Source organism: Cucumis sativus, chromosome 6, assembly GCF_000004075.3.
Source record: "Cucumis sativus cultivar 9930 chromosome 6, Cucumber_9930_V3, whole genome shotgun sequence".
Taxonomy (NCBI): domain Eukaryota; kingdom Viridiplantae; phylum Streptophyta; class Magnoliopsida; order Cucurbitales; family Cucurbitaceae; genus Cucumis; species Cucumis sativus.
Genome location: NC_026660.2, coordinates 17,331,666 through 17,356,173, shown reverse-complemented (window position 1 = coordinate 17,356,173; position 24,508 = coordinate 17,331,666). Strand labels below are relative to the sequence as shown.

Below are 24,508 nucleotides of genomic sequence, written 5' to 3'. Positions count from 1 at the left end.
AGCTGTAAACTTCTCCATCACTATTTTTTTGGTCAGTATGATGTGGGAAGAAAAACGGGTGGCTTGGCCACGAAATCAATCATTCACAACAATTTTGAATTGACTAACCATGCTTCATAGGAAACAAAATGAAAACAAAGATAATTAACCACTTTTAAATCCTTGCTTCTCGCTCCTTGTCTTACTTGCTAGCTATTCACACTTGACATACTTGATACTCAATGTTCATCACAACACACTAAACATGATACCTAAACATGGTACTTGACAATTGTATATTCATTACACGACATCATATACTCGACAATGATGTTTGCTACAATGGTCGGTGTTCGTAAACATTAACATTAAGCACTAGTTCTTCGTATTGATTAGGAAGGAAATAGAACCATGTGAGTACGATTCTATTTTTGAAACGACAAATGGGACAGGAAAAATCAAGTATCGAGTATTGAGCAACTACTAACACGTGTGCTTCAAAGTGAATGTTACCTTCTGCAAGTATCGAAGACGTCAAAGAAGTATGATGAATCACAAGAAAATAATGAATAAGAGTGGAGGAGAATAGAGCTAGAGCACTAGAATTTTCTAAACGAAGATAGGAAATGGTATTAGAGAAAAACAGTGATCTTTTGGTTTAAGTAATTCAATTATTAATTAGGAAATCGAGAATCGAGTAGCAAGCAAGCTAGCATTGTGCATTGAGTAAAGTGTATATCAAATAACTTTAAAATATATTACTTTTTTCAATTAACTGGTGGAGCAAGAAACGCATGTCGAGCATCGAGCATCGAGTAGGCATGTATCAAGTGGCCCTTGTACACATGTAGTGAACTTGGGGGCAAACACGTAGCTTCACAAGGTGCTGACATAAGCAAAAAGGCCACTTTTTGTTGAGTTGAGAAAATTGGGTAATTTTTCAAATAAAAATAACATGAAGTTAGCCTGGTTGTTATTATTTGAGGAACCCCATTGAAACGACATTTGCAAGCAAAAGTTGGAACATATGTATTAAGTAATCTACAAATCGAGCAAGCGCAGTGCACGTTATGAATTTGACTTGATACAAACAAACAAATCCGCTAATCTTTGAGGATCAATGCAAGATCTCGTTAAGACCAGTAACTGTAGTTAGTAATGACATTCCATGAGAAAGAACTGCATTTGCTGATTAATACAAGTTTCATTGGATTCTATCGCATTACGACAAACCAAAACGTACAATGACGCATGTAATGTTGTCGGTACTCCCTCGAGAAAAAGCTTCTTGGATTAGTTGTCTTGATGCCATTTCTGCATCTTGATTGTGTTGTACCAATGCCACAGCTTCCTGCAAAGCCCAAAAGGGAAATGAAACATAGACTATAAAGTTTGATTTGAGCTTTGTGTGTGAATCCCACTTCGTTTAGAACCAATTGCCACTAGAGGGTAGAATGAGCTTAAGAAACCTGAAGTTTTTACCTCAGAAACGTTTGAATGTAAATATTGCTTTAACACAGTGATGCATCCGATAACTAATCCCACAAAGTGGTCGCCAATTCGAGCATTTAGATTCAAAAAGTTCTTTAAAATGTTCCATAACTTGATCAATTGTCTACTGAAACTAGAAATAGTAGATGACTCTACCTTTTGACAAGCATGAATTTCACAACTAGAAAACTCAGCATATACTCTGAAAACTAAGAACAAGTTAATGGAAATCTTAGCCATTTTCAATGATCCTATGGATTTTCTTGTATAGTTTATGCACTATTTTATCATTTTTCTCGTTATATGCTTGTGGAATAGTTGGTTTGTAAGAAAATGACAAGGAAGAAAGGCTGTCTCTGACTCTCCTTTCAGTCAACTGCCCTATAATGTAGAAAGGCCAAATGACTTGAATCCTTCCAAACCAAGAGAAGTATTCCCAGATAGTCCCTTTTTTTATCTTTTCAAGATCTCCAAGTTGGCATTAGCACATTTTAAGATGTCAAAATCAGAAAAGAACTTCTTTTGTTTAAAAGATTAAATAAACGAATAATTAATCTCTAATAGAACAAGATAGAGAAAGTCAATGTAATTTGAATAAACAATCACCTCGTTTGATATGACATTCCAAAGTCCATCGCTTGCAATAATAATAAAATCTACGCCTTCGAGTTCTTCTTCCTATTCAGATGAGTGAAAATCAGAGTCAAGGAAGCAGGTAAGAACGGCAAAAGCAATGCTCTTTTCCACATTTTCACAAGCTATTATAAGAGCAGAAGGAAACAGATGATATACAAAATACATGGTTAGGGCTACAATGGTTACACCAAGATGCAAACCCATTTGAAACTACATAAGCGGCCACCAAAAGAAATTTTGAAACAATGGCCTCTAAGCTAAACTCAAGGATCTTAGCACTTCGCAAAATCTTCGTGATAAATGTCATTAACATTTGATGGAGAACATATGCAAGTACAAATAATATGAACATAGTCAACTTGTGCTGTTGATTTATTGTGCTAGACCAAATAAATACATACTACGTTCATATGCAAAAGATAGCTTCCAAACCTTAATTTCGGGATCAGCAACAACATACGGTTTGAGTAGCTTATCTCCGAAGGCACGTGAAACTGCTAGAATACCACCAACCCGCCAAGTTCCTGGGTCAAATTTCACATCAAATTAGATGTTTTCATTTCATACTTTAATAAAGATTGTTATGTAAATAGTAATAGTGGATTAAGATGGAAATACTAATGGAAAAAATTTGTTTATGTCTAATTATATTATCCAAAATCATAAGTGTGGATACTGTGATCTTTGTTCTTTATATATTCATATATATATATATATATAAAATAAAAATATACCTAAACTTTATTCATTAAGATTATTTTCTAGTGAATACCGTATCATTTAAACAGAATTAAACAATTGAGTCAGGTGCACAGGGTGGCAATTGAAAAGTAAGTGTATTTTACCTGCCCAAAGAATGAATCCTCCAGCTTGTTCAATCCGTTGGCGCTCATCTGACCTATCAGGTTTGTGATCAATAGAGAGGGGAATAGCTGCAAAAAATGAATAATATATCTTACAACTAAATAGCCATTGCCACATATCCATTGATTACAGCAATTCTTCATTTTCAATACTTAATCAAATAAGAATGGTTAAACTACCATTTTGGTTCACTTTTAGTCATTGTACTTTCAATTATCTAATTTTAGTCCATGTACTTCCAGTAAATCTTAAACTTTTTTTTTTAATCAAAATTAATTAAATAATAACAATTTTCATACATATGTGAATATGTTTTCCAAATTTACAGAAAATATGCTAATAGAGAATAAAAGTTTTCAAAAAATCAACTATAAACTAGCAGTGGGGAGGGTTTAAATTTAAGATTTACTGAAAGCACAAGGACTAAAATTGAACAATTGGAAGTACAAGGACTAAAACTATACAAATTTCAAAGAGCTTGCACCAAAATAACATTTTAACCTAAAATACTTAACAAACCATTTCATGTTTTTTTAAGATCAAGTATCAGAAAAAAAAAAAAATGCAACCTGAACCAGCTCTAGATGCAACTACTCTGGAATCTCCAACATTTGCAACAAGGAGACGATCCCCGAACAGGACAGCAGTTGATGCAGTTGACCCAGCATCTTTCTGCTGCCCCTTCTCTTCGTTGATATAATCGGCATCGGTCTGCTTAAAGACCTCAACTGCAGAACAAGTCATTTTTATGGTTTACGCTCCACTAACAAAGATAAAAGGAAAACGTGACATCATATAAATGAATACATTATAACATTATAACTTCTTACTAATAGCAGTCTTTGTGTCTTTGATAAAATTTGGATGGCTACTTAGGTTCTTGAAAAGATTGCGCTTAAGGTATTCAGCTGTTCTGGAACCTCCATGACCTACGTAACATTGCAGCATCCATGAAATTAGGGGAAAAGCAAGCATTCATGCATCAAACTAGACAACTCAGGACTCTTATAAGGATAGTTTTTAAATGAAACGGATGAATTAGATGCAGTAAGTGACTTAAATATAGAAACAATTTTTTGAACCACTCAGAGGTAAATCATCCCTCTGATTCAATCTCACAAATAAAATGACATAAAATTGCGAACAAATACTAGGTCCTACCATCAAAAACACCAAAAAAAGCGACCATCTGCCCATCAACTTCAGAAATTCTTGTTTCATAGAAGTCCTCCATCGAAGCTCTTTTGCCCTTGAAACTAGAATATCCATAGCTGAACTTTCCAGTGTGATTTTCATTCAGAAAACTAAAAGGACAGAAGAGAAAAATATTAGATGTGCAAGTTTCACTGCTTCCCGAACTTCACATTGTAATAAGACCACCAAAATAAGAAGTTATTTTAACAAATATCATTATGTCCCTCGTTATGCTTTTAATGACTTAATATGCATCATGGCTGCTAGATTTCAACTCTGCATGAAAAATACAATTACTGAATACGATATCATGCACCAAGTATTGCTTCACAAAAAATCCATCAAAAGCATAAAACTAAGGATGATTGTGTTCGTAAAGAATTAAATGATTCATGACTGAAAAATCCATCCATGAGGGCAACTCAAATCACACCCCAGAAGATAATGGGCCCTATGGCCACCTTTAAGAACTGAGCTATTGCACATTGATTGCTTCAAGTTCTTAAAAAAAAAGTGTAGAAAGGAATCTTATTCCAAAAGCAGGTAGGGAAACCAAAAACTCAGGTCCACCGCCATTCATGCGATGGGCAGGTAATCTGGACCACAATTAACATCAAAGTAGACTATACAAAGAAATGGCCAAACAAAAGATCCTTAAGTTTCATTGTACATTCTATTAATTAGAGAACCCACTGGAAGAATTTTCCTAAAAATACAACTTCCTCGAAAAGCAAGACAAAATTATTATAAAAAAAATGAAAATGAAAAAAATCTGTAACTAGATGTCTCCATCCAGATATGGAATGCCACAAGGATCAAGAGTACAACCTGTAAGAAGCTTAAAAAGACCAATCCAAAGGTAGAACCCCACAAAAAACACTTTAATGAAAAGTAAGTGAATAAAGAAGGGGAGGAGAGAAAAGGTCAAAATTAGGAGAAAAAAGCATTGAATTTATGCAAAAATATGAAGAGGTGTGGCGAAGAGGGAGAAAAAGTAAGATTCAAAGACCTGATACCGCCACCACTGAAGAGGACGTTAGAATCCCTGGAGGACATTATAAATTTGTGAAACTAGGGGCGGAGGAGGAGAGAATGGTTGAGGGGGTTGAAGAGCGACGTGTTGATCGGCATACCCAGGCGGGGAGAGAAAAGGGAGAGGTCAAGGGGGAGGTAGGAGTTGAAGGCTGGAGCAGAGTTGAGATGGCGGCGGGGGGCGGCGGAGAAGGACGGCGGTGGAATCTGGTACGGTTTGAGAAAGGAAAGGAAAGAGAAAATGGTTTGATTTAGTTTTAGTTCTTAATAAAGTTATGGGTGAGAAGAGGGTGTGGGATAGTTTGTTTTTAATTTAATTGCTAGTCTTCAAAAAAAAATAAAAAAAATATTGCAACGGAATACAAGTAAAACAAGAAAAACAAAATCCCTTTTCCTCAAAATTGGATGGTCATTTTTCTTTTTGTTTCCGATAAATCACATCTTTACTCTTTTTTTTTTTCTTTTTATTATTTTTTCAATTTAGTGTTTACAAAAGGAGTTTTGTTTAATAGTTAATACAACAGATGTTGGTACAAAATATAAACCTCCCACATTATCATTGCAACCAAAATAATGTCAACTGCATTTTCCTATTTCTTTTTAGCTTTTAATAATACATTTTTATCCTTCATTTTTATAAATATAACAAATCAACCAAATATTTTAAAAAAACTTCTCCAACATCCACTTTTAAATATTCAACTTTTGTCTTCTTTTTCATCATCTTTCTTATCCATAATAAACATGAAAAACTTGTTTAGATTTAATAACTAAATCAATTGTTTAGATTTGGATAAGCAAAAAATCTTTTTAAAAAATAATTTACTTTTAAAAACGAATTAAAATGAGATGAAATTATAAACAAATATATACATATTTAAATTTTAAATTGATTTATTTACTATTAGTTTAAGAATCAATGTAATTCCGAAATTATGAATATTTTACATTTTTTTCTATGGTAAACTAATCATGAAATGAATGCTAACTTTTCTATAATATATAGAGTTGAAATAGAAATTGCCCTACCTATATCTAACTATATCAATCTAATCCAGCATAGTATAAATGATATATAAACAAGAATTCTATATTCAAATTTTACTTTCTTGAAGAGAAAAAAAAAGATAATCACCTTTTATTGATGGGCTTAAATAAACAGTCTAGTTTAACCGTTGGTGTCATGATTATTTATTTTTAATAAAAATACAATTTTCAATCATTATTTTAAAAGAACAATAATTTTGTAAAATGTTTAATTAATGAATAACAAGATGAAAATAATGAAAGCTAATTAATACCTTAATTCAATAGTTTTTATAGGAAAGAAATGCTCTTTCATTTATTGAGGTTTGAGTTTTCCATTATTAAGATTTATTTAATACTATACATTAATCTTCAAGAAAATGATAAAATTTGGCCCTTTCAATTTTTTATGGGTGAGCACAAACGAAAATACATTTCTTCTAATTGAAAATCATAAATTCTGACCAAAATTTTAATCAAATATCATAAATTTGTCAAAAATCTCAACCAAAATTTATGAATGACAATCGAAATCTCGGTAAAGAAAAATCATGAATTTCATACAAACACATCAAACTCATTCAATTTTTTTGAACAATACTTCTTTGTTTAATCCTCCCTTATATAATTACTGTTATTAAACAAACAAAGAAAGGCATTTGAAATATTATTTTTCTGAAATTCTTACAAAAGTAATTTCATCTAAACTATAGAAAAAATATCGACTTTGTTCAAGAAAAAATATTGACTTTGTTCAAGAAAAAATATTAAGTGAGAATGTCTTTTAACTCATGGTATTTAAAAAGAAAAATCACTGTCAAAACATTATTGAGTTGAAAAAAAAAATCATTGTCAAAACATTTAACTCAACCAAGTTATTTCATAGTTTAGTTGAGATATGTGTAATTGGGCTCGAAAACTTAAAATTATAAAGAAAAATCAAAAACATAATTATGAAACAATTACTCATCAATTACTCAATCCTTAATTATTGTAACTAATTAAATCATGACACATCGCTATCTTAGATGATTATACTAATAACTTTATCATAAATTTTATTGGTCTTTGAACACGTGCATTGCACGTGACTTTTTTAACTTACTAAATTAATATAAAAATATGAAGTCAATAAAAGAATTACATATAACAAAATTCAACAAATTTAATTTTCCAAAGTATAAAAATACATCATTTTGAAAAATATATATATATAAAAAAGATATGTATTACAATTGGTATCATTATAATGAGTTTATTGAAGAAAAAATGTTTGATAAAAAGATCATCCAAAATGAAAGTGAAAAATGGAGAAGATTAAAAGTGATTTTATGTTAATTATATTTTAATGTTTAATGTATTCTATATGATATAATACATTCAAGCAATCAATGTTAATTGAATTATAATAAAACTTTGAAGAGAGAAGGGCAATTCAATGTCTTGAGTTTAACCCAAGCCATTGGAGGGAGAAGGCAAAATCCTTTTAAAAACTATTAAAAACTACAATATTATAATAAATATTTTTAAAACTACAATAAATCTCTAAATATTCCTTTCATTTACAATATTTAAATAAAACCTTCATTTAAAAGTAATATATAGATCAAAATAAATTAAAGTTGTATGTGTATGAACATTTTATAGGAAGAAAAGCTAAAATAAATCAAAACGAACTTGATTCGATGATATTGACATGATTGCTATACCTAGAGGTCGAAGGTATTTCATTTCGCATCCTACCGTTGTTGTACTAAAAAAGCAAAAATAAGAAGAAATAAAAATAAAAACAAAAGTGAATGGACTAAGGCCACATTTACAATGGAGGAACGAGTATAAATCAATCTCAATTCAGTTTGTGGATCCCATCAGATTACTTTAGCTTTTGTTTATATGTCCATCTGTAATCGTAATTAAAAATGGGGTCTACTGTACCACCCGTAATGAAATCTTGTAATCTTATTGAGCTGGTGAAAATCAAGCTCAATCCAATTGCACTTGAATATACCGTGTGACCCACATATATTTGGTAAAAATATATTTTTTTTCTCATTTTCTTTCCTTTTTACTTTGAAATAAGAAGATACTGATTTACAGATGTAACTATTAATAGGGATTCTAGTCGTTTTAACAATTTTATAACCTCTTATCTTTGTTCTATCAATCTACTGATTATTGCAGTGAAGTCAATAGCATTTAAGATACTTATACTTTTACCGATTTATTTTGTTTGGTCGTGATTAGTGTTGCCAATAAAAAAAAATAGTTGTAATTTTCATTTCACCTTTGAATTAATAATTTAAAATAAACATGTTCAATCACAATCATAATTTTTTTTTTGTAAAAATTAGATGAGTAAACACCAATAACCACAGACACATTGCCCATTTACGATTGGAATCAACTCAAACTAGACCGTTTTTCACACGTACGGCCTAAACGAGTATATATATTTACACCTTGTTTAAACCAAACCCACGGACCACGGTGGTATTGATAAGTATTCAAAATGTGAATTTTAGTTAAACATACAAATTAAATAGTAGTAAATGAAAGGAAAAAAAAAAAAAAAAGAGGAAAATGTTATACGAAGGAGCAAATAAAGAAAACGACAGTTGGGAAGCATTGGTATGATGAAATGAGTTATATAAGTTTGGAAAAAAGTAAATGACATTTCAACTAGAAAAAAGAGAAAAAAGTAAAGAAAAAGAAAAAGGAAAGACTCCCACCATAATATAGTATATAGTTATGTAAATAAAGGACAACACATACAATAACTTTTTATTTTAAAAGCAGTAAATAAACATATCAAAAAAAAGGGTGAAACTATTATAGATTAGAGAGCATTGACGGCGATCTTCATGCCGGACTGACAGTGGCCGGGGAAGTTGCAGATGAAATAGCTTTGTCCTTTGGGTAATTTGATCTGATCACTGCCGGACTTGTACACTTTGGCACCCGCCGGAGTGTTGCAGGTGGAGAACCCACCTTGGTTCACCACCACCACGTTATGCACTAATGGGTTGTAATTGAACCCTGCAAACAAATTTACCCACTATATATTTATGTTTCCACAAAATAATTTAAATACCATTTTCCTCCATCAATTACGTTACTAACCAACCCTTCCGAGTTTAATTTTGATTTGGTAGTGTTCTTTATTTTGAAAAATAGTTTTAAATGTTAAATTTATTTACAAATATTCTAAATTTTGTGTTTTTTACTAAGGAAAAAATCAAATATGTTACTGATTATTATTAGTAGATAATAAATAAAGTTGAGCTATATTTTGACTATATTTATAAATAAAAATTAGCATGTTTGGTTAGTTTTGAATTTAATTTAATTTGACAAGAGGGTTTTTGTTGAATTTATAATCAGACAATGTGAATTCCTTTTACTTAGTTTTGATAGTGAAGAAAAATTTGTATACACATTAAAACTTTATTTTAATAAAATTTTAAAGTATAAAAGTTTAAAAATATTGAATAAATTAATTTAATACTTTTACAGTTAATTAATAAAAATTAATATTGACAATCCCATCTAAACTAATTGTTCGATTAGAAATTAAATGAAAATAAAATAATTAAAAAGTTTTTTCAAAAATAGAAAAAATAGGTAAACTATTTACAAAATCACGAAAATTACCCTTCGAATTTTCTAGGGAAGGTAAATATTTTATAACAATTTTTCGAAATAATTCAACAGTAAAAACTACCGACAAAATCAAAATCAAAATAGAAAAATGTAACAATTTAATTTTAATTATTAAAGAAAAGAAACACGAAAATTAAAGTATGGATCTCACATTAGAAACTATACTGAGAAATGCCCAATACATTTTTTTTCTTTCTATTTAATGGTATTGGAAACACATATTTCTTAGATGTTGGTAAATACATACATAAGTAATTAGGTTGATTTGATAACTTCAGAATTTGAGTTAAAATTTAATTGACAACTTCAGGTTGTTATCAAGGTCATAGCTTATTGTTTTATTTTAATCTTAAATTCGTAAATTTCTAAATTTCTAAATCATATGATTAATAACTAAAATTTTATTAAATTCAAATATAAAATATAAAAATTTTATAAAAAAAATATCATATCAATTCTATAAGAAAAATATTAAAAGTTCACAAATGAATCCATCTAAATAACCAAACTTTAAAAAATATATAATTTGAGTTAGATTAGGTCATTTTTTTCTTTTGTGAACTCGCAACTCAATTCAACCGAGGAAGAAAAGTAGAAAATGTTAAACTCTAACACATCCTAAGAATAAAACTCTTTTTCCCTAAATCTTTTAAGAAATAAAAATGGAGGGAGGAGTGGACTTACGGAGAATATCACCGGCACGAAAACGTTTTCCTTTGGGCCAACTTTCGGTGTTAAAGGTCCATCCACCGGAGCCCCCGACATCGTAAACGGCTGCCTCCACGCTTTCCAACTGAGACATCATAACTAACCCTATAACGGCGGCAACAGCGACGGCTCTTCCGATTGCACTGCCTCTTCCCTCACCCACCTTAATTCCCATTTTCCCTTCCTTTTCTTCTCTTTCTTTTTCTACTTCTTTATATTATATACTGAAACAAATGGAAATGACAATGGTGATGGAAGCTAGGGGAGAAGCCCATTTTATAACAATTTTTTTTATAAAAAAAAAACACCGATAATTTTAAATTTTTGCTTAGTGGGGTCCAATGGATATTGAATGAGATACTGAAAATTTTGGAAAGTTGGTGACTTTTTTAAGTCACCCATGTTTTTTGCCATTAAATTTCATCCAACTACTCCCATGGAATGGGCAACGCCCACGATTTTAGACTTTACCTTACCACCCTTCCCAATTCACTCACAATTTTGGCTCATACTACACTCTCTTCGGAACAACGCCCCTTCCCCCTTCTTACGCCTTCATTAATTTATTCCTAATTCCAATCAAATGTGCCATCCATTTCACTTTTATATTTACTTAACTCTTCAAAACTTAGCTTGTACACAAATTTACAAAAATTATCCCTAAACGATAATCATTCTGGTTATTATGATTTTATCCTTTCTTTTCAATACTAAACATCAAAACCCTCTACCATTTGTGCTAAAATTGTGACCATTTTTTAAATCTATCATGTAAGTTTGATGATCAAAATTTTAGTATTTATATAAGTTTGAAGATTTATTTTTTAAGTTAAATTTAATTTTGGGCCTAATTTACTATTAATGTAGTTGTATAAGTAGATTTTATTTTTTTAATATAGAATTCAATTATTCGAGATATGCAACTACAAGATCAAAAAGATTTGAATCCTTCTGATCATCAAGTTCACTCATTGAACTTTAAAAAAAAATGTAACCACGGACTGCCTTTAAATGCAAAAATGCTGAGGAAAAAGGAAAAAATAAACGTTGGTAAAGTATATGGAGTAATATAAGGGGCGGAGGTGCTACTTTTGTGTAAGTAGGTGACAAAATTAAGGTCATGTCCTTTCCTTCTACTTCTTGCCCCACATATATCGTCAAATTTATTACTCACAATATTTATTGTCTAAATATAATATTATTTCTCTCTCACATACATATATATAAAGGTGAAGAGACATTAATTATGACATGCCTAATCTTTGAACTTTTATCTCTAATCAGCTGTATGTAATTAAAGAATTTGACCCTCTACTAATCACCATTAACAATCTAGATTTACTGTCAGTTCAGAGGTTTCGTTTATGCTCTCTTTGTATTAGGGTTTAGAATTAGCATAACTGTTAATCAGCTGAGGTAAATCTACCTTCTACTCTTTTCTAAATTTAAGTTCAACTTTCATTTTCTTCTTCTTCTTTTTCAGATCATAGTTACTGAATTATAAAACTCTCATCAATAAATTACATTTTCTGAAGTTCAAACAATAGTATTATCTAAATTTTAAAACTTATGCCTATGATTGTAATAATTAAAAGTTAAGTTTGGAAAATGATTTATTTTTTGTCATTAAATATCGAAATTTATATATTCTTTTCATAAACTCCATAAAAGTAATAAAATTTGAAAATTACGGTTTTAGTTCTAAAAATTTCTGTTTGGTTTTTAAAAACGTTATTGGAAACTTTTTATACCATACCAAATAAATCTAGGTGTTACTTCAATTTAAAATGGCTAGAGTAGATTGTTTTGGAAATAAAATCAATCAGATCATATATATATATCCCTTCAAGGTCAGATTTCAGAGGCCCAAGAATAGATATTCCTAGTGCATAATCAAGAAGTTCAAACTAGCCATTTTACGTAAAGGGCAAGAATTAGAATTGATTCAAAGACATGGTAAGGAACCTGAGTTGGCATGGGTTTCAGAAGTTAAATCGAAATGAGTGTAGGACATGGATTAAGAGTCACACCAATGGTTGACAGCATCTGTCTCAATTTTGGCATCAAGGGAAGTTTAGTTTGCTGTCTTCTGGTTCTGGTTCCTGCAATCGTCGTGGAGAAAGCTTCACTTGTGGTAGGATGAGAAATCCATGGTTGGAGGAACGAGAGATTTGGCCTAACAATGGTGTTTACGACTAATTGTAACAAATTATCGTCTATTGTACTACATATTGAAAAACTCTATATTTGTTTCGTTGTTGTGATTACTTTTTCCTACCTATCTGCTTCCTCATTCCAGCGATGTTAGTATTTACTATTTTCTATCTAAGCTAAAATAGATTTACAAACACAAACTAATATGACTTATCAACTAAATGATCTCTGGAGTTCTATTAAAAATACATAAAATAAAAAATTTGTGAATAGAAGTTGAATGAAAGATGAAAGACATGTTGAAATATTAAAATTGAACCTATCTCAACTAATGAGATATCTAATAAATACTATAAGTTGGACAAGATTTGAGGTTTAATTTCTACCTACAATGATTGATAAGTCTCTCCGCCCTTTAATTGAGAAATGGAAAAAGAAAAAGTGCATACAAAAATCTTCAAGTTGATAAAAGTGTGACGTCATTGTCTCGTAGAGATGATTTCATTTACACAAAACTAAAGAAATATATAACCCCCAATTTATTTGTTGTGTAATTGATTACATTGTTGCTTTTCAAAGAAAATGTAAAGGTAATGATTTCATATACAATAAAACACAAATATAGTAATAATAATAGAAAGGAATATAATGGGACTAATGATTATTAATTTTATTATAAAAAATTGGATCACCAAAAAGCTAGAAAATATCTAATTATATTTATTTAAATTAGTAAATTAGAGAATCATATCTCATAGATTATGATGTTAAGCTAAGAAGTCATTTCCTTCTCATTCATTTTCTCTGCCGGTTCATCGCTTGGTCATTAATCATTGACCAAACTGAACCTGGTTCACTGGTTCGGTTCAACCAACCACTTTAATGTAAATATTAGATATAATCAATCAAAACTTTTCTCATTATGATGGGTAAGTCTATTTATTCTATTTCAACAAACAATTTCCTAAATTGATGGTTTGAAATGGTTATAAGCCATATATGGACCAATAAAAGCCTAAAAATAAAATTCTGTTCAACTCATTTGTTATAAATTATGCACCCTGCTGGCTTAAGCTTATTAGTGGTAATTTTTATATATATAGTCCATTGTGATAAAAAAAAATATCAGTTACAAACCATGTTAAATACAATATGGAAAAATTCAATCAATTCATTTCTCAAGTTGGGTTGATGGTTTCCTTAGTGATAAAATGACTCTTTGACATGGTCTAATCTACGAAACCGATTTGTTCTCTTAAGATTGGATTGTTTCCTTCACACTCCTCGTTGGAAGAGATTTCTTACTCAAATTACTTCATATTACTATATTGTGGTGCTTGAAACGATAAAATTATCATAGGGACCTACCTCTTTTGATTCAATAATTCCAAGTTAGCAACTATGCGTTTTCAAAGCAATATTTGAACTTAGTGGGACATAGCTAGAGAAGATTGCCATATATATTGACTATTATTTTATCACAAGACTCATATAATTAGCCAAAAATGTTCCCAATTGGTAACAAAGATGTAAAGAGATTTCTGCAAATGAAGTAAAAGATGGATAAAAGAAATTGAAGTTATTGTTGGGCCATAAATTTGGCTGACTGTAATCTGTAAGCAAATAATTATATAAATAAAGTGTTATATATTCATTTGTTTAAACTTAGATACAATCAACTAAAATTCAAGATTATTTAATAAGACTTAAACAATACGTGGTTGACACATGCAAGTGGACCGTGTTCAAATAATAACCTAAAAAATCTATATAATGTGTATTAATAATATTATTGAGTGTTTTATTCTAATAACACTATGGATACAACGCGCAAGTTTTATAAGTGTTACAAATGTTGCAAGTGTTATAAACAATTTGATACGTAGAAACATATGAGTGAAGGTTTTCATATTGTGAGATTTTATAAGACTAAAACTACGAAATATATTATCTCCAATGGTAATATTGTAAAAAAGAAGAGATTAATATTTCAATAAGCGATGACCATGTTCTGAATCTTGAGTGAGATTATAAATGAAAGTTGTCCTTTGATTTGTATGAATAAGAGTGACCCTAGGTGTCGACTCAATATGCCTACCATCTTGGAAACGATACCAAGTGGAAAGCTTATAAAATAATTTCACGTACAAGATGAAATCCACTTCTTTTTGCCTCTAGAGTAAAATAGATCAAGTTGTTCCTTAAAGTGTCAACCCAAGGCTTGAACAACGAGACTTCACCCTCACAATGACTTGAGAGAAACTTTGTGTATGGTTGGACCATAAATATATAGGTTGTTCGTTAGAGTAGTAAGGCGTAATTTTGATCTTAAATGTAATTATGTACTACTTGTGAAGAATTAACTTACATAAAGGTGGTTATATCTATTGGATACAAAAACATATCTACAGTCCATAAAAGTGCAACTACGAATCATTAGTAGAATGTCCCATACTTGATGAAGGTTGATTACTTAATTAAAGAGAAGCTTGATTAATTAATATTGTATCATTGAAGCTTATTAGAATGTAGGTGGATTGGATCTCTTTTCTAGTTTATAATAGATTAAATAAGGATTTAATTGTGACAAATTTGTTAAGTGTTAAAACTAATGAAAGAAATTTATTGTATATAATGCAATTAATATAATATATTCACAATTTATTATGAATTAGATTTAAAATTGAACTTTATAATATGAGATTCTTAAAACTTCAATGAAATTCCAATATTAAAATAGTATAAATTAAATTCATATTAGAGGTATGGGTTAAATTAACGATAACGATCAGATTCACATAAAAACAAAGGTTATGAAAGAATATTTATGTTAAAATATGATTGATATATACATTAAACTAAATACAAATATTTAGTAAATGTATTAACTAAATTTTATTTAATTAATAAATTTAGTTAATTAACTCTGTAGAGTTATAGGGGAGTGGAGTAATGGGCAACTCCTTTCACGAAATTTTCTTTGCAAATTAAGATCTGCATTAAGTAATGGTTCTTTCCCTTTGATGATGAAAGAATGGACAGAAAAAATATATATATCTCTACTCTCTCTTAATCATATTCTCGCATTTTTCTTCAAAGAATGATTCTCTCCCAAAAATAGCACAACTCCCTCCTTATTCCATAATAGGAATTAACGTCACTTTACAACAAATTTGATCTTAAATATCGCTAGAAATATGATATTACCACTACTATAAACTTGGCAATACTTAACACTCAAAAACTGTCAAGTATCTATTTACTTGACGCTTTTCAACGTGTCAAGTAATCCAGTGTCAAGAACAATGGAGGTTTACTTGACAGTTTTGAAGCGTTAAGTAAATATATACTTTACAGTTTATAAACCTCAAGAACTTGTTTATTCTTGACATGTTTTACATGTCAATACATTTTTTTTCAAATAAAAAATTGTACAATTTTAAATACCCATAAAATTATATTGCACATGTTTTAAAGTCCAACAACGGTTTACAATATGATCAATTGAACTATTTACATTTCTTGAATCAACTCAAACCTTCAATCAAATAGCTAACAAATTGCATATATACTGTTGAACATATACATATAGTTGGTCATTACAATATACTTACAACATAGAAACATATTGTTCTTATTCATATCACAAAACAAGTTATGAACATCATTCTTAATCATGAAACACAAAGTGTAATAATAAGAAACAGAGGCATCACCCTCCTCCAAACACCACAACACTCTTAAATAACTCCAAACTGATTAAAGTCTCACCGATTGTTATCCTCAAATCTTTGAAATCTACAAACGAAATAAGAATAGCATTAAAAATAGAAACTTCAACTTCTAACTCCAACTGGCATATAGAAATGAAGACTTAAACATGAAGAACTATGAAGACTAGGTCAACAAAAAAACTATCTATCATGTATCCATTTCCACATCTAAACTCATAAATGCACCCTTAAACCATAGAGATCCAACGAGACCTACTATAATTTATGTAACCTCGAAAACAAACAATCGAAAAGGAAATTATGAGGCATCAACACAACCCAACTCCAAATCCATAAACATCCCACTATAGCCAAGATTCAATAAGAAAATTAAACACATAATAAATCTACAACATTCTAAACAAATTGAAAAAAGGCAAGCCAAATAGGAACAGAGAAATAAACAATAGCCATCAAAACAAGGCTAGAAACAGAAGGAAAAATAAAAAGAAAGTCTAATATAATCAATTTGAACATTGAATGAGCTAGAAGTACCAAGAAAATCAACAACCAAGAGAAGAGGAGAGCTAGAAGTACCAAGAAAATCAACAACCAAGAGAAGAGGAGAGCTAGAAGTACCAAGAAAATCAACATCCAAGAGAAGAGGAAACAGCAGGGAAAAAAAGAAAAGAAAAGAAAAGAGGGAAAAAGAAGTGCAGATCTGAAAGAGAAAAAGAAAATTACAGGGAAAGAGAAATGAAAGAGAGAGTGAGTGAATCTTACAGGTGATGGAAAGGGTAATGGAGATCGAAAATTGTGTTTTCCCTGTTTTTGCTCTTTCTTTCGAAAATGGAATGGAAGAGCGCAACACTAATTATAAAAGACAACATATTGGTTACTCTTTAATTTCAATGTCAAATCTCCGCTTAAAGAAAATGTCAACATACCAATGGATACTTTAGTCCCAGTACAGTCCAATAACAAATATATCTAATCATTACCTACAGAGTATAAAAAAAAATGTTTCAGAAGTACAAATTCAACACCAACAATCAGCACAAATAAACAGACAAGGAAGCAATGTTTTTATGTTTATTAAGAGAATAAATGATTCCAAATTCTTCTGAGTACAAAATCTACGTGGTATAGAAATCACAAAACCACAAGAATATTTAGTATTGAACTCTGGTCACTTGTTCCTAAAAAACAAAGTTACTAATATCAAATTGAAGAAACCAAAAAGCAGTACAGAAAGTACTCTTTCACAGTATAACAAAATTTAAGATCAAAATGTGCGTTCTCAACTTGCCTAGAATTAATATCATATTTCATTTCAGACAAAAAGCCAAAATGTTTTTAGTGATAGAGGGAAAAAAAAAGATTGATAAAGAAGACATAGTATGACATCTAGTATTAGACATATAAATGAAAATTTTCTGGCAATTGCATTATCAATGCTCAATTTACTTCATCTACCTGTTTCGTTGATATGCGTAACTCTTGCTAATTTACTTCATTTAAACAAAATAATCTTCAATTAGTTAAATAGAATAAGATTGACAAACAAATGATTCGAATACGATACCTTTTCTCATTGTCTTTCAAACTTTCTCTTCTTTTTCCTTCTCTTTCCCTACCTGATCCCTAGACATAAGAAAATCAACAAAAAAAATTGATATTAAGACACCTTTGAACTAAACAACTTCAAGTTTAAGATGACTTGAGTGAAATAAAATGGCATAGTGATGAACTTTATTTTTTTTTATTGTGAAAAAAAGAGGTGTAAAGCTTTGTTGAGCATCATATCATTGAACCTTTGATTTGAACGCCTTTAAGAAATGCTCTTTGTTTAACCTCTAAAAAAAAATAAAGATGCAAACAATTTAAAATTTTTGAGAGCAAATAAAATCAATTTATCAAAAACCAAAACTAGAAAACAAAATAAATATCATAATTGTTTTGGGCTTTAGTTTATGACTTTGAAGGAATACACCCTATAAATTGATGTACAAACAAGTCCCTAATTTTATAGTGAGAAAGCTTTCTTATCATCTAAATTTCTCTAAATCTAAATCTAAAAAATCCTTTCAAAATGTCTTAAGTGTGCCTTCCAAACTCATAATCAAACACAAAATATATATATATAAAAAGTGTCCAAAGTGACACTTTAACTAAAACATACATTAAGTATAAAATATATGCATGATTAGCTACTATAACTGCAGGATAACTACAACATACAATAAATATGAAATATATACATAATTTGCTATCGTAGTTGAAGGATATTAGTGTGTAATATTAATATCTATCAAAAAAAAGTTTCTTATTAAAATAAAACTAAGTTAAAAAAATGTCTATGTAACACTTTAAATTACTAATATATTTCATTTTTGTTCTATTGAATAGAGTTTTCAACTTAACATTTCTAAATTATTAATATATTTAAAAATGTTCTATTCAATAGATTTTTTTTTTCTCATTCAAAATAAAAATTTTACAATTTATTTGTTTCTTATAGATGTTTTTTCTTCCATTTATAAGTGGTTGAGTTTGCTATTATTTGGAGAAGGCTGGCACAATAACCATCATGCATTCCAACATTCAGCTGAATTTGGTCTTAAAGGATGCTTGCAAACATTGAGCAGCCTATTTGCATATCCTGGAGTCGTAAAGCAAAAGAATGATGAATAGTAAGCTACATCATCCTAACATACAATTTGTTGCAAAAGATTATTTTAAACCTCGAGATTAGTTCAAGTACTTTAAGCATCTAACAGACCTTATTGTGCATCTAGCCTTTTAGCCTTGAACTTCGAGAGGATGTTAAAATTTCTTATTTAGAGACTAGAGTAATGGAAAAAAAAAAAAAGATAAATTCTAGGAAGTACTAAGAATTTGGTGGAGGATTACTGATTTTATGTGTCAAATGAGGTACTGAAATTTTAATGCAACAATACAATTCATACGTTATTTGAGTTAATACAAATCGGTAAGCAGGGGGTGCGACGAGCCGTTTAGCGAAGAGCAGTGACGACGAGGAGTGAAATTGAAGCTGGGCAATCGACGTGAGCAAAGAAAATCTTGGTGTTTAGGGTGCAGCAAGTCGTTCACGGAAAGGCGTTCGACGAAGGACTGTTGTTTGACGAGGGATTGTTCGAATCAGTCTAGGCATTCGGCGGAGCTAGTCGGCTATGGGTGTTCGTGATGATGGGTGTTCGGCAGATCAATCTGTAGGCATTCTTCGTGAGAAGAAGTCAAAGCGTTCCACATCGCCTATGGCTGTTCACGAGAAGAAGATCGGTGTGAGAAGAACATTGGGTAAGGGGGTCAGAGTTGGGATGAGAAGATCGAAGAGTAGCATTTTTGGCATATAACTGGAAAAAGCCAGGGGGGGGGGGGGGGGGGAGCATGCCCACGTTATAAGTCTTGTGTCGCCGTATGTATAAGTCTAGTATCGCCATATGTGTAAGTTTTGAGTCGTCATAAATATGTATAAAAATGTAGGATTTTTCGCCATGTAAATTACATGGGCACATATTTAAAATATCTGCCAACACATGATATGTGGTCATAAACTAAAATAAGCGTCAGCAAAAATTCAACTTAAATTTTCCTTTTCAGCACACAAATCTTTGTCCACGTACATATTTTTGTTGGCAAAAATGATGATGTGTCCACGCAATACACAACTTTTTGCCCACGTATATACTTTCATTGGCAAAAATGAAGATATGTCCACGTAATAAATTTATGTTGGCACATCATATCTTTACCCACATTTTTTATGTTGCCAGTAAAAATTGTCGGTAGAGCCCAAAATTTTTGTAGTGTATATGCATGATCGACCACCGTAGTAATTGCAAGATAGCCACAAAATATTCCAACTCAAATATAAAATAAATATGAAATGTATACTTGATTAGCTATCAAAATTGCATGATAGCCACACATAATATTTAAGTATGTACTTTAACAATATAATTTTTTAAATTTTAGTTTAAGTGTTTGAAGGTGCATTCTTTTCCTCTCCGAGATTCACTCCTGTTTTTAATGTTGACCCACCTTTGTTCTCATTTTGCAAGTTTGTTGGTCAACTTTTCATTGGCTTCTTAAAGGTATGTCATTTCATTCTTCTCTTTTTCACGTGTAGATGGCACATTATACTATCTAACGGTTCACCACTTTTTGGGTTGACACTTTGTATTGAGCGACACTCTAATACAACTTCGAATGTCTTCGCACTAGAGACCATTTGAACACAGTCTTCAGTATAATCTACAATGATTCGTTGCATTTTCAACTATATATGAAAGATCTACTTAGAATAAATATATTGAATAATGCATGAATTTACTTAGTCATGATAAAACAAATTTACGTATGCATATTTTGCCTTATCATTGATCTATTCTTTTTCACGAAAATGTGTTTCATGGAATTCCTCTACCTCATCAACATTACATCCTTTTTTCTTTTTCTATAAAAAGAATGCAATTGAGATGGCAAAAGAAAGTGTCATACAATATTACAAAAGATAATTACAATACATCATATATCAATTCATGTCGAAATTGAAATTACAAAAAATAACTAAGTGTGACTTTCGAACTAAAAATCACCTTAAAAGTGTCTTAAGTCTCAAAAATCCTTTCAAAATGCTTAAGTGTGCCTTCCAAACTCATAACCAAACACAAAATATCCAAAAAAAAAAGTGTCTAAATGACACTTTAACTAAAAAAAACAAGTTAAAAAGTGTATTTAACTGACACTTAACTCAGAAAAGGACTTGTGTACCCTTTTAAATGAGAAAACAAGTTAAAAAGTGTCAACTCAAGCACGTTAACCCTCAAATTAAGTGAAAACTACTCAAGTGTGACATTAAAACTAAAAATCATATAAAAATCACCTTTTAAATATCTTAAATCTCTAAATAACTTACAAATGTTCAAGCGTACCTTCCTAACTCAAAACCAACCAAAAAAATCTCTTAAAATTGGTCTAAGTGACACTTTAACTCTCAAAACAAGTTAAAACTACTAAAGTCTAACTTTCGAACTAAAAACCAACTACAAAATATTTAAAAAGCATCTAAGTAATACTTTAGCTGTCATAACAAATTTAAACTACCTAAGTATGACTATAACTCAAGCCTACAAAATATATGTAGGATAGCCACAACATATTACAACTAAAGTGTACAATAAATATGAAATACATGAATGATTGGCTACTGTAGATGCAGAATAGCCACAACATATTACAACTAAAGCATACAATAAGTATGAAATATATGTATGATTGGGCTACTCTAACTGTAGAATAGCCACAACATATAACAACTCAAGCATAAAATAAATATGAAATATATGCATGATTGGCTATCGTAGTTGAAGGATATTTGCATGTAATATCAATATCAACCTAAAGAGTTTCTTACAAGTGTAAAAATATCAATATAACTCTAAAAACAAGTTAAAAAGTGACTATGTAACACTTCAAATCCCATTACAAGTCAAAACTATCTAAACGTGACTTTATATTAAAAATCAACCAACTCACTTACAAATTGTCTTGACCCTCAAAACAATTTTCAAAATGGTTATGTGCGCTTTTCAAACTCAAAACCAAACACAAAATCTCTACAAAATGTATAAATGACACTTTAACTCTCAAAACAAGTTAAAATGTGCCTTTTAAAAAAGTGTCTTGGTGTGACTTTCAAACTAGAAACCGACTAAAAATCACCAAAAAGGTGTCTTAACTCTTAAAACAACTTATGAATGATTAAATGTGACTACCAAACTCAAAACCAACTACAAAATCTCTTAAAAATGTCGAAGTGATCACACTTTAACTCTCAAAACAATTTTAAAATACTTAAGTATGACTACAAAACTCAACAAAAATAAAGGTGAGAATTAAATCTCAAGAGATAACCGTGTAAGTTATACATTTTACTCTCAAACAAACAAAAAATGTATCCAAGAAGTGCCCAAATGTGACTTTTAAACTCATATTCAAGAAGTGCTGAAAAGATATTTGCAAGAGTTGACCATACATACATACATACTACGCTTCAACAGAAGCCATCCATCTGGGCAATGACATTTGTTTTCATCTAAATAGAATGGATAAAAACACATTTGACAATTCAAGTAGTTTCCCTCTACCAAGCTCAATAAAACCAAAAACAAAAATAACCCATATAGCAGCGTAATCCTAAAAAATAAAAATGCAAATTCAATTCTAAGAATCAATTAACCTTGGTTTCACACACAATAACAATCTACTAATATGTATCAACATCTTACGGAATCAAGCACAAGGTTGGAGGCTTTGAAATCTCGGTAAATAAACTAAAGTTAAACTTACTTTGGGGTGGAAAACGGTGAATGGAGTAGCGACTAGGGAGGGAGGCGGTGAACACTTAAAGCAGCAGGAGGAGCTGGCGACCAACACTTACGACGAGCTGGCGACGAATTTGACAAGCAGGGGAGCGACGACATTCTGATGGTAGGGGCAAATTAGGGTAGTGGGTAACAGTGGCGTTAAGCAGCGTTCTGATGGTATAGAGGGGGAGGTCGGGTCTACGAGAAGAGGAAGAGAGAAATCAAGGGGGTGTGTGGGAGAGGAGGAAAAAAGTGTTGTGTGGGAGAAAATTGAGGGAAAAAGTAAAAGAAAAGAAAGGAGAAAAGTAAGGAAATTAGGTTTAAAAAAAAAAAAACCTTTGTCCACCCTATTTGCTATGTTTAAATCTTGTGTCACATAAATAAATAAATATGTATAAAAAAGGTCGGATTTTTCGCCACATAAATTAAGTCGACAAATATTTAAATTATCTGCTCACACACGGATACGTGACCATAAACTAAAATAAACGTTGGTAGAAATTCAATCTAAAAATTTTCCTTAAAACCACACACATTTTTGTCCACGTATATATTTTCATCGATCAGATATAACCATACAATATACAACTTTTTCATATTTTTGTCCACGAAAATGAGGATGTGCTCAGGCAATGAAATTACGTCGACACATTATATCTTTGTCCACATTTTTTTTAGGTTGCCAAACAAAGTTGTCGACACAAAAAAAAAAAAAAATTCTTGTAGTGACTACACTTCACCCATGGGACGAAAGAATTAGATTTGGCATTGCATGGGACTGTTCACAGCGATGGTGAAGAGACGATGACACTTCACGGCAGACATACAAAAACTCTTTACAATGAACGGTGGGTTTGTGGTGGATGGACGGACGGTGGCAGTAGAATCGTGAGGTGTTGCGATGAGTTTGGTGAAGGAGATGGTGATGGGAGAGCTTTGAGGAAATTAAAAAGGAAGGAGAATGAATGAGGACAAAGGGTTTCAAAATGAAATTAATTATGGAATAAGATTTTTAGGAACAATGTCGATTTCAAAATGAGGGTATACATTATCAGTTTTAAACCTACATAGTTGCTAAAATAATAAATTCTGATAATAATTTTTTTGAAATTATGTGAGTTAAGTGTTGTGATATTGTCTTTAATCAAGAGTAAACTTGTGATTGATAATAAATAAAAATAAAATTAATCTTTTACGTCTATGGTTAATATCTTTAAATTTAATATTTTTTCGTCACTGAAGATATTTTTTTGTATTGAGATAGGTTGAAAATGGAGCCAAAAGAGGACAGAAACGGCGGAGAAAAGAGCATTGTGGTGGAAGCACCAACTTAGGCGCCGTGGGGCTCTGGTCGGCACCTCAACAAAAGGTGACCTTCACCAAAGTGCTGCACTTCGACATGGAAGTCAGAGCGCAGCAGTGCTCACTCTCAAAGACCTATTTGAAGGCAGATGACGTTTTGAGGCTCTATATTTAATTTGTTGGAGTTTTGCTGTAATGTAATTTTAATTTTTTTTTATTAATCGAATCAATTTAAATATATTAATTTAATTAATTCCTTTAGGTGAGGCTCTATATTTTGTTGGAGTTTTGCTGTAAAATTCTACCTTAATTAGGATAAAGGTTTTCGACTAATTATCTACTTCTTCTTTTTTAATT

At 30.7% G+C, this 24,508-nt stretch overlaps 2 protein-coding genes across 2 annotated transcripts; both read right to left on the bottom strand.

Moving 5' to 3' along the window:
- Positions 1 to 983: 983 nt before the first annotated feature.
- Positions 984 to 5,496, bottom strand: LOC101220053 (probable protein phosphatase 2C 11). Its single transcript, XM_004144207.3, has 8 exons — positions 5,174 to 5,496; positions 4,132 to 4,274; positions 3,801 to 3,899; positions 3,540 to 3,698; positions 2,952 to 3,038; positions 2,539 to 2,630; positions 2,077 to 2,148; positions 984 to 1,330 (listed from the first exon to the last, which is right to left on the bottom strand). The coding sequence occupies exons 1-8, from the start codon at positions 5,218 to 5,220 to the stop codon at positions 1,202 to 1,204; spliced, it is 828 nt and encodes a 275-aa protein (XP_004144255.1). The 5' UTR covers positions 5,221 to 5,496; the 3' UTR covers positions 984 to 1,201.
- Positions 5,497 to 8,847: 3,351 nt separating this feature from the next.
- On the bottom strand, positions 8,848 to 10,864 carry LOC101220519 (basic blue protein-like). Its single transcript, XM_004144209.3, has 2 exons — positions 10,567 to 10,864; positions 8,848 to 9,258 (listed from the first exon to the last, which is right to left on the bottom strand). Exons 1-2 carry the CDS (start codon positions 10,763 to 10,765, stop codon positions 9,059 to 9,061), a joined length of 399 nt encoding a protein of 132 aa, XP_004144257.3. The 5' UTR covers positions 10,766 to 10,864; the 3' UTR covers positions 8,848 to 9,058.
- Positions 10,865 to 24,508: the final 13,644 nt, after the last annotated feature.

Coding starts and splice junctions, on each gene's coding strand:
- LOC101220053 (XM_004144207.3), bottom strand. CDS start 5,220: ATGTCCTCCAGGGATTCTAACGTCCTCTTCAGTGGTGGCGGTATCAG. Junction 3,039..3,539: donor TGCATCTAGAGCTGGTTCAG/GTTGCATTTTTT, acceptor CATTTTTTGCAG/CTATTCCCCTCTCTATTGAT. Junction 1,331..2,076: donor GGAATGTCATATCAAACGAG/GTGATTGTTTAT, acceptor TGGGCTTTGCAG/GAAGCTGTGGCATTGGTACA.
- LOC101220519 (XM_004144209.3), bottom strand. CDS start 10,765: ATGGGAATTAAGGTGGGTGAGGGAAGAGGCAGTGCAATCGGAAGAGCC. Junction 9,259..10,566: donor TCGTGCCGGTGATATTCTCC/GTAAGTCCACTC, acceptor ATTTGTTTGCAG/GGTTCAATTACAACCCATTA.